This window comes from Callorhinus ursinus, unplaced genomic scaffold, assembly GCF_003265705.2.
Source record: "Callorhinus ursinus isolate GAN/ISIS: 27379988/994484 unplaced genomic scaffold, GSC_fseal_2.0 scaffold63, whole genome shotgun sequence".
Classification (NCBI taxonomy): Eukaryota; Metazoa; Chordata; class Mammalia; order Carnivora; family Otariidae; genus Callorhinus; species Callorhinus ursinus.
In genome coordinates this window covers 638879-653452 of record NW_027397125.1, presented here as the reverse complement: position 1 = coordinate 653452, position 14574 = coordinate 638879, and the positions used below count along the sequence as shown (strand labels likewise).

The 14574-nt window shown below is 35.3% G+C and overlaps 1 protein-coding gene across 4 annotated transcripts in view; it reads left to right on the top strand.

Annotated features, from left to right (window-relative positions):
• Positions 1-14574, top strand: part of MYO3A (myosin IIIA) — a 232002-nt gene that overhangs the window by 92846 nt on the left and 124582 nt on the right. For all 4 annotated transcript variants that reach the window (XM_073885535.1, XM_073885536.1, XM_025891892.2 and 1 more), the window contains exons 11-14: positions 9316-9415; positions 11231-11347; positions 12573-12677; positions 12785-12868. In XM_073885535.1, the coding sequence (XP_073741636.1) occupies positions 9316-9415; positions 11231-11347; positions 12573-12677; positions 12785-12868 (406 nt within the window). The remainder of the gene's footprint in view (positions 1-9315; positions 9416-11230; positions 11348-12572; positions 12678-12784; positions 12869-14574) is intronic.

The window sequence follows — 14574 nt, the reverse complement described above, 5'->3', positions numbered from 1 at the left end:
GTTGTTTTAAATGTTTTTATAGCTTCCACTTGATTGAAACTCATTGAACGGAGGGTCTGGATTCCTTTTCACCTCAACACTTAGGACAATGCCTTACACATAGCAGGGTCTCAATAAATATAGGTTGGATTGAATTGCACAGTTAGATTTTTATTAAAGTGACACTGATGTAAGAAGATTCTAAAGAAAATGCCCTTCTGGAATCAGTAGCTATTCCTTTCTATAAATATGTTTTTTTTTAACTATTAAAAAATTTTTGCCTTACAATTCTTCTATCAGGTACTTGGTATGTAGTTAAATCTAACAGATCATTGTATGCATTTTTAAAAAAATTTGATACCAGAAAAATGAAAGTTGACCAGAACAATAGCAGTCATGATTAATTAAATATTCACTAATGTATAAAATTATAGAAACATTTAGATGTTCTTTTGAAAATCTGGGTGTACTTCCTCATTTTAAGAAATACCCAATATTATACTAGGAAAAATTCAAAGCTTTTATTTATACAAACTCCAAAGAATTCAGTTTGTTTCAGACTAACATGGATATCATACTAAGGTAGTGACAAAGATTGGACTAGACATGTTCCTTTGACAAATAATCATTTATTCTTTAATTTATTCAATCTACTTATATTTATTGTATTTATTGAGTGTCTACTATCTCCCAGTTACTGTTTAGGTGCTTAGGATACATTAGTGACCAAAAGAGACATGTAAGATGTAAAATATTTTCACAATTGACAATTCTTTTAAAATTTTCATTCATTGAATGTAATTCAATTTTTCTTAATCATTCATTACAACTTTAATAGCTTTCAAAATGTTTAACTTACGGAGAAAGCTTTCATACACTAATTGTATGCACCTGAATTAACTGTGAATGACTTAACGTACTTTCAAAACCCATGTGAGCAAATATAGCTTTGTCCATTGAGAAGTATTTGAAGCAATAGCCAGTGCTACTTGATTTTAGCATATTCTTCTTCAAAAATGAATCTGTCCAAACATATCAGTCCCAGCTCAACTTATCTTAACTTTTTGTTTATATGTGTACTGTTAACTATTCCATCAGGATGTGTGTGCTCTGTGTGATCAGGGACCTTATCTGTTTTCTTCAGAGCTTTATCCCAGCTCCAAATTGCCTGAAATATATTGGATGCTGCAGAAATGTAAATATTTATTGAATGAACGAATGCAGTAATGGATGTTGAAACATGTAATATTTAAGGCTCTACTTGGGGTATAGTGTGTGTGTGTGTGTGTGTGTGTGTGTGTGTGTGTGTGTGTGTGTGTGTGTGTGTGTGTTTTGGGGGGAAAAGCCTTACAAAACCAGAACAGGAATGGAGGTGTCCTATCAATCACCTGGTTCATTGAGTTTTGACACAAAGTTGGACATGTCACAGGCTTGCTGACTTCATTTTTCACAATTCTTAAAATGAAAGGAAATTGGACTGTAATATATTTAACTGTTCTTCTCACTCTTACGCCCTTTGATCTTATGTATTGTTAACTGGGTAGCTTTTTAAATGTGAAGCTAATTTTAAAGCTGAACGAGGATATAATTGATGCAACTAGTCATGTATCGACGCCATAGAAGAGTAGACATGTGAGTCACTCACTATGGCTATTTTGTTACGACAGCTGTAACTGGCTTTTTTTTTTTTTTTTTTTGCCTTGTCTCCATAATGTGTAAGACCCATCCAAGTGACAAGAGTGCCGGCCGTGCTTTCCAGAGCAGCCCATGATGATGGCCCTGTCTAATAGTAACTAATGGTGCAGATATACAGATATGGGAGAAATATGGAGAGGCAATTCCAGTGGCCATGGGGCTTCTCCAGTTCAACTGACCTGGCAGAGAGCAGCATTCTGTCGTGATCAGCGAGAGATGGGAGGGAGGTGTGCTGGAGCCCAGATGTGCTAGACACCTGTGTATCTTCTCACCATGAGCCTAAGCTTCAGCTCTGTTCTGTAAAGTCAGCCTGAAACACTGCAGTGAGAATAGGGAAGAGAAAAAAAAAGAAAGAAAGAAAGAAAGAGTTTGCTTATTTCCCTGTCATCTGATAGAATGCATAATTCCTGCTGAGCTACTACCCTCAGGGTATACGTAGGATTTAATAGTAAATACACTGAAATCCTTCACAAGACCTGGGCCCAAATTCTTCTCATTTCTTGCTTGGTTTATGCTGAGTCCAGTGTCATGTATTAACAATTCATGTTTGTTGAAGGCAGAAGGGTATCTGTGGAATGAGAAGACGATGGAGACAATTAAGTATAAAGTTAGTATAAATATAAATTTAAAATATAATTAAATATAAATTAAAAGTAAATATTAAATATAAATATAAATGAGGATTGAACCCATGACCATAAAAGCAATAATAATAGTTAAAATTTATTACACATAGCAGGTACTGAAAGAGTCACGTTCCATGTGCTGTGTAACTTCACCCCACAACAGCCTTATGAAATAGACTTGTATTATTCCCATCTTATATCTGAGTAAGCACAGTAAGTTACGTGCCCAAGGTCACATGGCTAGAAAGTGATAGAACCACAACTGGATTAATAGTAGCTGTTATATATTAGGCATTTTCATATGCCCATTCCAAATAAGCATTTTCCATGAAATAATCTATTTTACTTATCCTCACAAACTCTTCTGATGTTTGCTCTGAGCATTCTGATTCTAGAGCCCATGTTCCTAATACTACTTTGGCATCATGAATACCACAATCTAAACAAAGGCAAGGGTTCACATAGCTTCAGAAATAACTTTTGATTTTCCATATAACCATCTCAGAATTCAGTTCAGCATCTAATAATTTATCAGTCAATTATTGGATTATGGAATCCACCCTGACTTCATGCCAATTATCGCTACCAGCTCAACCATGCTCTGCATCCGTCAGCCCCTCTACCCTTGAGTTGAAAAGAAATCTTAATAGAGGAGTCATTTTCTAGAATAGGGCCAAGCCATCTTCACAATTACCCTGATAAAGTCTTTATAAGTGATAAAAAAAAAAAAAACGAGTTTTTCAGAGTCACAGAAAACGGCTCCTCATTTCCTCTTCATAATGAAGCAGTCACCCATCTCCTAGGTAATACACCTAATCAATACACAAAATTATCAAGCCCATTAGATTGACAAATTATAAGAATTCCAGGACTGGAAGAGGCAACAGAGATTATATGATTCAGCTACTTTAATACCATCAATCTAGGTAAAATTATTAGCTTTCATTATTTTCTGGTGATAACATGTCTTTTTAGGAAATGATAGTGATGGATTTATCTTCCCAAATCAAAATAGAAAAGCCTAAAATTTGTGTTTTCAGTACAATTTTACTACCCTAATATCTCATGGTATCTCATTTTCAGTGTTCTTTTTAATGAATTTCAAAAGTTCTTGAAATACTAAACATATTAATCCTTTGTCCATCATACATACTGCAAATTTTTTTCTTTTCCTTATAACTTAACGTTTTTATTATATTCGTATATTAAAATTGTTATCCTGCCAAATATATCCCATAGTTTTCATTCTCTTTTCTATTTTATCATACTTAAAAATTCCATTCCTACCCCATTATTATTACAGAACTCTTCTTCTGTATCTTCTCCTAGAATTTTATGAGCATATTTTTAAATCTGTAAGTTTGTTAATCCACCTGGACTTTACTTTCACATATGGTACATGATTCCCAAATTTTTAACTAGCTGTTCCAGCACAATTTCTTGAATTTTTTCTTTCTCTACTGACTGGAAATGCCACATTTATAATATGTTCTTAGAATGTATGACCTTAAATTAGAAGATATTTACTACTAGAATTCTAACTTTTCTTGGCTGTCCTTCGGGTGATGATGTTTAGTGATAATGTTTATTTTTAGAGTACAGTAACATGATTTTTTTTTCCCTTGACTAGAATATGCTACTCCACTCTGTTGTTTCCAGGCTCTCCCTCTTGATTAAAATATTTCATTGGCTTCCCAGTATGTCTGGAGTCCAGGCTCACCAGACACTAGGGTCCCTCTCACTCTTTCAGTGGCAGGGCCCTTCCCTGGGTCCAGAGAATATAGCATGTCCTCTAGCCTGTCTCCAGGCCTCCATGCGTGCTCCTCCCTCTTTTTCCCAGCAGGTATCAGCCTGACAACCTCTCCACATTTGAGGACATACATATAAAAGCTAAATTTCATATTTTCCATTAAAACTGTGAATCACAGGGAGCACCTGGGTGGCTCAGTCAGTTAAGCATCCGACTCTTGATTTTGACTCGGATCATGAGATCAAGCCCTGCATCTGTCTCCACATTGAGTATGGAGCCTACTTAAGATTCTCTCTCTCCCTCTGCCCCTCCCTCTCCCGCTCATGCTCTCTCTCTCTCTCTAAAAACAAAAACAAAAAGAACCCGTGAATCACAGAATTTAATTCTGTGGATATTAAAAGTGTATTATGGTAAAAGGTCCAAAAGATGGTAGGTCAGGTAGGTTTTGGTGCCAGCTGACTTATTAAAAGGTGTGCCAGAAATAATGGGATATGAACTAAAAGGGAAGGACACGGGATTGGTTACACTAAGAGAGATTATTCTTTGCACACTGGCTAGATGGGTGCAGTTCAATATGATTCAAGCCACCAATATATTTCATGCCTCTGTATCCTCGATACCAGGCATAGAAAGATGAATAACATTTGGTCTCTGCCCACAAATTTCTCCTAGTTTGGTAAGAATGGTGAACATTACCTAGTTAAAGGTGAAAGTTTCTCTACCAGGGGTAAAGAGAGGATGATACTTGAGCCCAACTTTGCATGAAAAGTAGAACTTAGCCAGACATGGAAGGAAAATAATTTTAGGCAGAGAAAATGGAATGAGCAAAGCACTGAATCTCAAAATAGTTGGCTTATTGGGGAATGTTCTGTACAGAGATGATGGTTGATGATGCTGGAAAGGCTCTTTGAGACAAGGCTGTGAAGGGATGTGAATTCCATGCCAAGGAGTCTTTAAGTCACACTGTAGAAAATGGGGAGCCATCTGAGGCTTTCAATCATTATAATAACAACATCTTTTCTAAGTTTTTGGAAACTAATACCAGAAGCATCAAGGAGGATGAATTCACGGGAGTGGAAGAATGAGTGTATTAGCCAGCCAAATACTGATCTCCCAATTCTTCACTACCTGCTTCTTGTAATTCTCCAGTAACAGTCTTTAGCTGCCAAATGGGCCCATAAAAATAGATTAAAAATTCAGGGTTCTTCACTTTAGTTAAATGGATAATTGAATTTCTTTCTCTGTTTTCTCAAAAACAATATGAGTCTCTTTGGAAATAGGGGGATAAGTAAGATGATACTTACTGAATTCAGCAAATGTGGAGACGAACTATGTGGAAATTCTGTGCCAGAAACTGTGTGGGATATACATTGACTCATTCATTCAACTAACATTTATTGAGAACATACTATGTTTTAAATAATCTGCTTGTTCCCCAGATACAATGGGGAACCAAAGACACGTAATAGTCTCATGCATCTTGGAGTTTACAGTGTAGTAAGGGATTCAAATATTAACTAAATTATCCATACCAATAAGTGCATATCTATGAATTTTTGTAAATGCCATAAAAATTGAGGAACCCAAGAATTGAAATTAGGAGTAAAACTGTCCTTATTAGATACAAGTCCTTTATCAGATCTGTGATTTGCTAATATTTTCTTCCAGTCTGTGGCTTTCCTTTTGTTCTCTTAACGGTATCTTTCATAGAGCAGAAGTTTTTAATTTTAATGAAGTCCAACTTGGTGATTTTTTCTTTCATGGATGGTACTTTTGGTTATATCTAAAAATTCATTTCCAAACCCAGGGTTATCAAGATTTTTCTCCTGTGTTATCTTCTAGGGAGTTTTATAGTTTTGCATTATACATTTAGGTCTGTGATCCATTTTGAGTTAATTTTTGTTAAAGGGGCCCGGTTAGTGTCTAGATTTTTAAATTTTTGCATGTGATATCCAGCTTTTCCAGCTCCGTAGGTTGAAGAGATATCCCCATCCTGAGGAACTTTACAATCTAGTAAAGGGAATAAGACCTATATACAAGTGATTGGTTGAAATGATGTAACTAAAATATTTGTTCTGAATGATGTATAGAATTACACTGAGAAGTTTTAAAGAGGTGGCATTTGAGGTGAACTGTGAAAAATGAATAAAGTTTCATCACACAGGTGGAGCTGAGGAGGAAATAACATAGATGAAGGACAAAGCTTACTGATTGCAATGTTGAGAGGAGTGTAGAAGGCAAAGGTGGCAGTAGGGTGTGGGAGGGAGGCCTGGGTGGGAGGCCATAGTGGTAGTGGGATGCAATACAGCAGAGGTGATGGCGATGAGAAATGGTTGGTTCTAGATAGAATTTGGCGATAGAGCCGATGGAATTTGTATATGGATTGCATGAGGGATGTGAGAAAAAAAGAAGGGCTAAGAATCACCTGAACAATCAGAAGAGGGAAGTCACCGCCTACTGGGATGAGAATCGGGGCAGGAGCAGGTTTGGGGCTGCGTATTCAGGAGCATGGATTGGGATATGTTAAGTCTGCCAATTAGACTTCCAAGTGAAGTGTTGAGTAAGCAGTTGGATGCCTAAGCCTGGAGATCAGCAGAGTTGTCAGTGTGTGGGTGGTATTTAAAAAACTATGAAATCAGGAAGTGAATGTAGATGGAGAAGACAAAAACTGCAAGGATTAAAGCTCAGGAGATCACAAATGTGACAGAAAGATGAGGAAGAACCAGAAAAAGATTCTCAGATGGAGATGCCAGTGAGGCAAGGATGAGAATCAAGAGAAGTGTACACCAAAACAAGTGTATTTAAGAAGGAGTTTGTCAGTGCTGCCAGTATGTTAAGTAAAATGAGGTCTTAGGCTTGCCCATTGGACTTAATAGTGTGAGGCCATTAATATTCTTAACAAAAGCTGTTTCTGTGGGTGAGAGATGGAAGCCTGACTCAAACGAGTTTTCTTAATGGTGGGAAAGAAATTAAGTATAGATAATTCTTACGAGGATTTTTTGCTACAAAGCAAGGAAATAGAACAGTAGATGGAAAAAAACTGGAAGTCAAGGAAGGGTGTTGTGTTTGTTTCTTTTGAGACTTTTGAGACAAGTATGATAGCGGAGAGGAAAAACTGAGTGACGTTAGGAGTGAGAGAGGAACCAGCGGTGTCCTTGAATGAGCGAGACAAGATAGAATCCAGTGAACCAGAGAAAGGGCCGGCCGAAGATAGAGGGGTAGGGACAGTTTATCAATAGTGACTTAATTCTTTTTTCTTTTTTAAGAGAGAGAGAGAGATCATGAGCAGGGGGGAGGGGGAGAGAGAGAGAGGGAGAAGCAGGCTCCTGACTGAGCAGGGAGCCCGATGTGGGATCATGACCTGAGCTGAAAGCAGATGCTTAACCTACTGAGCCATCCAGGCATCCCAATAGTGACTTAATTCTAAAACAACCGGTGTTGGCCCGGATGTGGAGAAAAAGGATCCTTCATGCCCTGGTGGTGGGAAGGCAAACTGGTGCAGCCACTGTGGAGAACAGTATGGAGTTTCCCCCCAAAATTAAACATAGAACTATCATGTAATCCAGTAATCACACTACTGGGTATTTACCCAAAGAATACAAAAATACACATTCAAAGGGATACATGCACCCCCATGTTTACTGTAGCATTATTTACAACAGCCAAACTCTGGAAGCAGCCCAAGTGTCCATCAATAGATGAATGGATAAAGAAGATGTGCTATTATTCAGCCACAAAAAAGATTGAAGTCTTGCCGTTGAGAACAACATGGATGGAGCTAGAGAGTATAATACTAAGTGAAGTAAGCCAGTCAGAGAAAGACAAATAACATGGGATTTCACTCATATGTGGAATGTAAGAAACAAAACAAACGAACAAAAGAAAAAAAGAGACAAATAAAAAACAGACTCTTAACTGGTGGTTGCCAGAGGGGAAGTGGGTGGGGGGGTGGCTGAAATAGGTGAAGGAGATTAAGAGTACACTTACCTTGAGGAACACTGAGTAATACATGGAATTGTTGAATCACTCTATTGTACATCTGAAATGAATATAACACTATATGTTAACTACCCTAGAATTAAAAATTTTAAAAAATAGTGACTTAATTCACTAAGCAATGAGAAACCATGAAAGTTTACTGAGTAAGTGGTATGGTTTTTGTTGTTCCTCAGAGTCTACTTATTCCTTTTACTAATGGACAAATTGAAATGATTAAAAGTACAGTTGACCCTTGAGTAACACAGGTTTGAGCTGCATGAGATCACTTATATGCAGATTCTTTTCAATAAATACAGTATAACACTATAATTGTATTTCCTCTTTATGATTTTCTTAATAGCATTTTCTCTTCCTAGCTTACTTTATTGTAAGAATAGAGAATATAATATATATGTAACATAGAAAATTATTAATTTTATTAATAATTTTGTTAATCAATTGTTAATATTACTGGTGAGGCTTCTGGCCAACAGAAGACTATTAGCAGTCAAGTTTTGAGGAGTCAAAAGTTATACCTGGATTTTTGACTGCATGAGGGGTTGACACCTCTAACCCCATGTTGTTTCAAAAGTCTATTGTATCTCCAAAAATAAACAGTGAAGGTACAGTTTTGTTCAAAATATCAAGTAGATGATAATTTCATGTCCAGAAAAGTTGAAATACACCCTGGTGTTTATCTCAGCAACTTCTCCAGCCTTCATGTCAAATCAAGATCCTCTGGCTGTTATCAGAAGTTGCTGAAATGTTTTACTTTGAAAATAAACTTCCTAATGCCTGAAACCAATTTCCTATATCCATTTAACCATCTGAAAATCAACAGTGGAGTTTATTTTGCATTCCTCTTAAATTTTGCTGAATAATAATTTTTAATGTTACCATTCCTTGGCCACCAATGGCCTGACACTATCTCAAACAAAACTGGAAATCTAATGAATTCAAATCTCTCTGACTCACCACTTTGTAGTAGATTAAATCACAATTTAGAGGAAGCTTTAAAGCAAATTATATAGAGGAGAGTTCTTGATAGAAATAATGAACTCTTTTCATCAGCCATGAAGTAAGTTGGACATGTTGTAATTTTCCTAGAGAGAGGAGAAAACAGACCAAATATATTAGGCTATTTTCTGGGAAATGGTTAGCATGAATTTAGGAAAATCAGCTTCATAGAAGTTTTGTAGTCTCATATGTATCTAAAACTTACCTCTGCTGCGATCAGTAATAAGTTCTCAAGTCAGAAGGGGTTTCTCTCTTTGTATTGCTCTACAGACATGAACGTATTCACACCAAGAAAAGTAACTTCAGTAGATCGCTAATGTCCAGTCTGAAGGATGTAGATGATTTAGCAACCCTAGAGGTTTTGGATGAGGTAAGAGACTTAGTTTAATTAAACCTAAACATTCTGTATTTTGTTTAATTTATAGAAGTGATATGCACAAGAGGCTGTTTGAATATCTGTAAGCTTTCCTTGTATCTTAGCTTCCTGATTATCTCTCCTATCTTCACTTTGAATATGTGTAACTCAGATTTCCAGATCTCTTCAGCCTGTGTCCTTTTTTCCCTTTCTTTCTTTCTTTCTTTTTTTCTTTCTTTTTCTTTCTTTCTTTCTTTCTTTCTTTCTTTCTTTCTTTCTTTCTTTTTCTTTCTTTCTTTTTCTTTTTCTTTCTTTTTCTTTTTCTTTCTTTCTCTTTCTTCTTTCTTCTTTCTTTCTTTCTTTCTTTCTTCATTCTTTCTTTTTCTTTTTCTTTCTTTCTTTTCTTTCTTTTGATAGTCAAATTACAAAGGTGTGGGTTTCCAGTACCATGAGTTGCTTATAACTTACAGACCCTTTTCCCCCTGAATTCATTCTGGGAGCCCCAGAGGGATGATGTACTGAGGTCAGAAAATGGTCTTCCTCCTACAACCTCCACATGGCATCCTCCCTCTATTTTCTCTTCTGCTCCACTCTCAGTGGTGCTACCCAGAGGCCTCTAGGAAACTCCGAGAGCCCATCTCTCTTACCATGGTCATTGTCCCCCTTGTGGGATCCCAGAGTCCCAGCTCTCATAGGGCTAGCCTGTTAGGGCACTGAATTCTGCTTGAAACTCCTTATCCCAGTGACCTCAGAACTATTTCAAGCATCTCTTGTGAAGGTACAAATGCAAGCCAGTAAATTATAGTTTCAGCCTCCCTTCTCCCTCATCTCCCTCTATTCTGGATAATCAGATCGTTAGAGAAATAAATAGCTCCTTTTCAAGTAAAAGGTTAGGATCTCTACCCTGATCAATGGGGTTTTTTAAATACATCTAATACATGCCTGAGATTTGCTTAGAAATTCAACAAATCAGGAGACATTTTCTGAACAGAAGTAGTCATTTGGTAAATTTAGGGTTGCTTAAACAACTCAAGTACTTCCTCAAAATAATCTTTCTTGAGAACATCAAACATCTTGTAATCAAGTAGTATTTGCAAGTCAGAGATTGCCAGCACCTTTATGAATGTTTTCATACCAAATTCTCCAATGGTGTGAATTTCTAGGCTTGTGGATTTATAAAGAAGACTTTGCTCATCATACTGCTGACCTATATATTAAACACTGGGCTTGTTTTTTTCTGTTGTCTGTGCTTTCATTTTTGTCTCATTTTTGAGCTCTGATCTACTGCTCTCCTCTTGTGTCACACCGTCAATGATGATTTCTGACACTATTAAAATTGATTTCATGGACTCATGATTTATCAACTATGAAAGCTACTTTTCTGAACTTTTTACTGTGCCTCATAAAAACAATGTCTCAGCAAAGGGCTAGGACATTCTACAGAACCACTAAATAACCTTGATTTGCAATAAAGTCATGTTCACTGTATCTTCCCCTCCCTTTTCTATTGATCTTTCTCTTTATTTCATCTTCTGCATTTACTTATTTTCTAGAAGGTTCTCAACATATAATATCCCTGTAATATTTCATACAGCCTTTGGAAAGCACATAGGACAATGCCATCTCTCTATGGCTTTCAAAACAAAAGAAAATGCCTGCCAGGTGGAAAGATACTTGCTGACCCAGTGTTATACTCCTTACTACCAGCGTGTCTATTCCTTTCCGATCTTTAGTCCAAATTCCAGATGTTTCAATTATATTGTTTACATTTGAAGTTGTAACTGACCTTAAATGACTTTTAAGAAAAAAATTATTTTTGTTTTATTATAGAATACAGTCTCACAGCAACTTGAGAAGTGTTATTCCAGAGATCAGATTTATATCTATGTGGGAGATATACTTATTGCTCTTAACCCTTTTCAGAGTCTGGGTCTTTATTCCACAGAGGTATGTGGTGGTGTGGCTTGCATTCTTTTGCTTTGTAATAATAATTATACTACTCAGGTTTTTAAATTAATTTAGATGATGCCAAAGATAGTTTTATGCAATGCCTTGAAGAAACAAATAATTACTGTTAAAACATAGAGATAGGGAAAATAGGAGGTGAATCAATCTGAATGTGGTTCCTGGTCTTCCTTTTTCCAAAAGTATATGGCCGAAAGGTAATTACTTCCAGTCATTGGTAACTGGTCTATACTATGCATCATATTAATAAACAGATGCCTACAAAATTGCAGGTGTATTGTCTACCTCTGAACCAAGTATTGGAGAGTCAAGAGTATAATTACATTGTCTCACAGGTAATATATACTTGGTGACTATGAAACTTGTCATTGTGAATTTAAAAATTCCTTTTGACATATTGGTTTTTAGTATCAGACAGTGTGTGTTTTATGAATATAAGTATATAATTATCCATTATTCAAGCCGTAATGGCTTAAATATAGAACAGTATTCGGAATTAAGCTAAGCTGTCTTTCATTTTTAATTGGCCCTATTCTCTTTTAGCTATTTGTGTATTCTAGAAAATCAGTTAATACTGTGAATAATAGTTTTTTTATATGTGAGAAATAAATAATTCTGTCATCCTCTACCACTTAAAATTTACAAGAATAATGGTAAATTTATGAAGCTTGAGCTTAAGTTCCAGAAGTCTGGGCTTTCACCAAATTCCGCTATCAGTTAACTTGGTGATTTGGACAAATAAATGATAGGCTGTATGTCAAATGATGTCAAAGAAAAATGTGGTGATCGTAGGTCAGACATTATTATACCCAGGGAAGAGTCAACAAAATGATACCTGATTGTCTTATTTATAGTATCTTTTTATTTAAAGAAATAATAGTATTTTGAAACATTAAGTTCTGCTTTGGAAGTGGTATGCACTTCCAAGAGTCTTCTTTTAAATACTGCTACCAGAGTGATATTATATTCTATTATGTTACATCATATTTCTGGGCTCTTTTATGTCAGGCTTTTATTTTATATAATTGTGCATACCTCTAAGTGTGTGTAGTATGCATGTGTAATGTGTGTAATGTTTTGGTGGTATGAAAATGTATCCTGATTTATGTTTTGTCTTAAAAATTGGGAGTTCTGCCTGTAAATAATCTAGGATTTAAACAAAAAGAAAAAGAAAAGCCCCACAAAATGTGTTCTTTTTAACCTGTAGCATTCCAAACTATATATCGGAGCAAAGAGAACTGCCAATCCTCCTCACATTTTTGCAGTGGCTGACTTAGGATACCAGTCAATGGTAACATATAATTCAGATCAGGTAAGGAGAGTCTCACATCCTTAGAAATTCCTCTTTTAGCTTCTTGTGTGTGAGCCACATCTTGTGAGGATGAAGTCTTCTCATGGTTTCCTTCCCTCACTGTGCAGTGCATTGTTATTTCCGGAGAAAGTGGTGCTGGAAAGACAGAAAGTGCTCATCTTTTGGTTCAGCAGCTGACGGTGCTTGGAAAGGTACAATCTTTTCTCTATCCTAACAGAAATATTTGTTGTATTTCAGAACCTAATGTAGCTGATTAGATTAATGTTCACTAATTCCCACATTAAATAATGTACAGAAATTATAAAACACACTTGCTATCCTCTGTGAGTTTAAAATATAACAAGCAGTAGAAAAAGTGTACACTCTGTTTTGAGGATATTCTAACTTTTGTCACTCTTAGTAGGAAAGGCTTTATTAAATGTGATTTTTCTCCCTTTTAAGGCCCAGCACATTTACTGAATACTCTCTTTACTTGTCTCCTTTTGTTGCTTGCCGGTTAAAGGGAAGTTAACATACAAAAATCAATTGTATTTATATATGTTATATACAATATAAACACATATATATTATATATAATACAAAAGTTAATTTGCATTATATGTATACCAGCAATGATCAATTAATTGAAAATTGAAATTGAAAAGTCTCATTTACAATAGCATCAAAAAATTATTTAAATCTAAGTTTCATAAAACATGGATGAAATTTGTATGCTGAAAAGTAGAAAAAACTGATAGAAGAAATCATAGAATACCTGAATAAATTGAGAGATACACCATGTTCATGGATTAAAAGACTCTATTATTACACCAGTTCTTCACAAATTGATTTGTAGATTCAGTGCTATTACAATAAAAATCCCAGCAGGATTTTTTTTTGGTAAAAATTGATAAGCTGAATCAAAAATTTATATGGAAAGGCAAAGGAGTTATAATTATCAATTTTGAAAAAGAACAAAGTTGGAGGATTAATACTACCGGAGTTTCAGACTTACTGTAGAGTTGCAATAGTTATATTCAACAGTAGAAGCATAATCCACAAAGGAAAAAATTAGATTTCACAAAATTAAGACCTTCTTTTCTCTGAATGACATTGATAAGAAGATGAAACCACAAGCTATATCCTCAAAGAAACTATTTGCAAGTCACATATCTAATAAAAGACTTGCATCCTTAATGCATATATTGTAAAAAGAAACTCTTAAAACTCAATAACAAGAGATCAAATAACAAGAAAATGAACAAGAGTATATCAACTATACTTAAATAATAAAAATTTATTTAAAAAATGAACAGAAGATTTGCATAGTACTTTACCAAAGACAATATGTAGATGGCAAATAAATGAAAAGATGTTCAACATCAGTTGTCATTAGGGAAATGCAAATTAAAATGAGACATCATTATACACCTATTAATGGTTAAATTTTTTTTTTAAGTCTAACAATACCAACTGCTGAGAAGGATGTGGAATAGCTGGAACTCTCATATATTGCTGGTGAAATACAAAATAATGCAGTCACTTTGGAAAACAGTTTGGAAGTTTTTTATAAAGTTCAACTACACTTACCGTACAGCCTAGCAATCCTACTACTCGGTATTTATCCAAATAAAACAAAAACTCATGTTTATACAAAAACCACAAACAACTATCTATGTGGCTTTATTTGTAATCTCCAGGAATGGATAAACAAACTGGTACATATAATCAGTGTAATATTGCTCAGTAACAAAAAGGAACAAAGACTGACACAAGGAATGAATCTCATTAGATGAGATTTGGATGCTCAAATGCACTGTGAGTCAAAGTCAAAGAAGTCAGATACAGAAGACTACATACTGTATGATTCCATTTATATGTCATTCCTGAAAATTTAAAATTATAGAGACAGAAACAG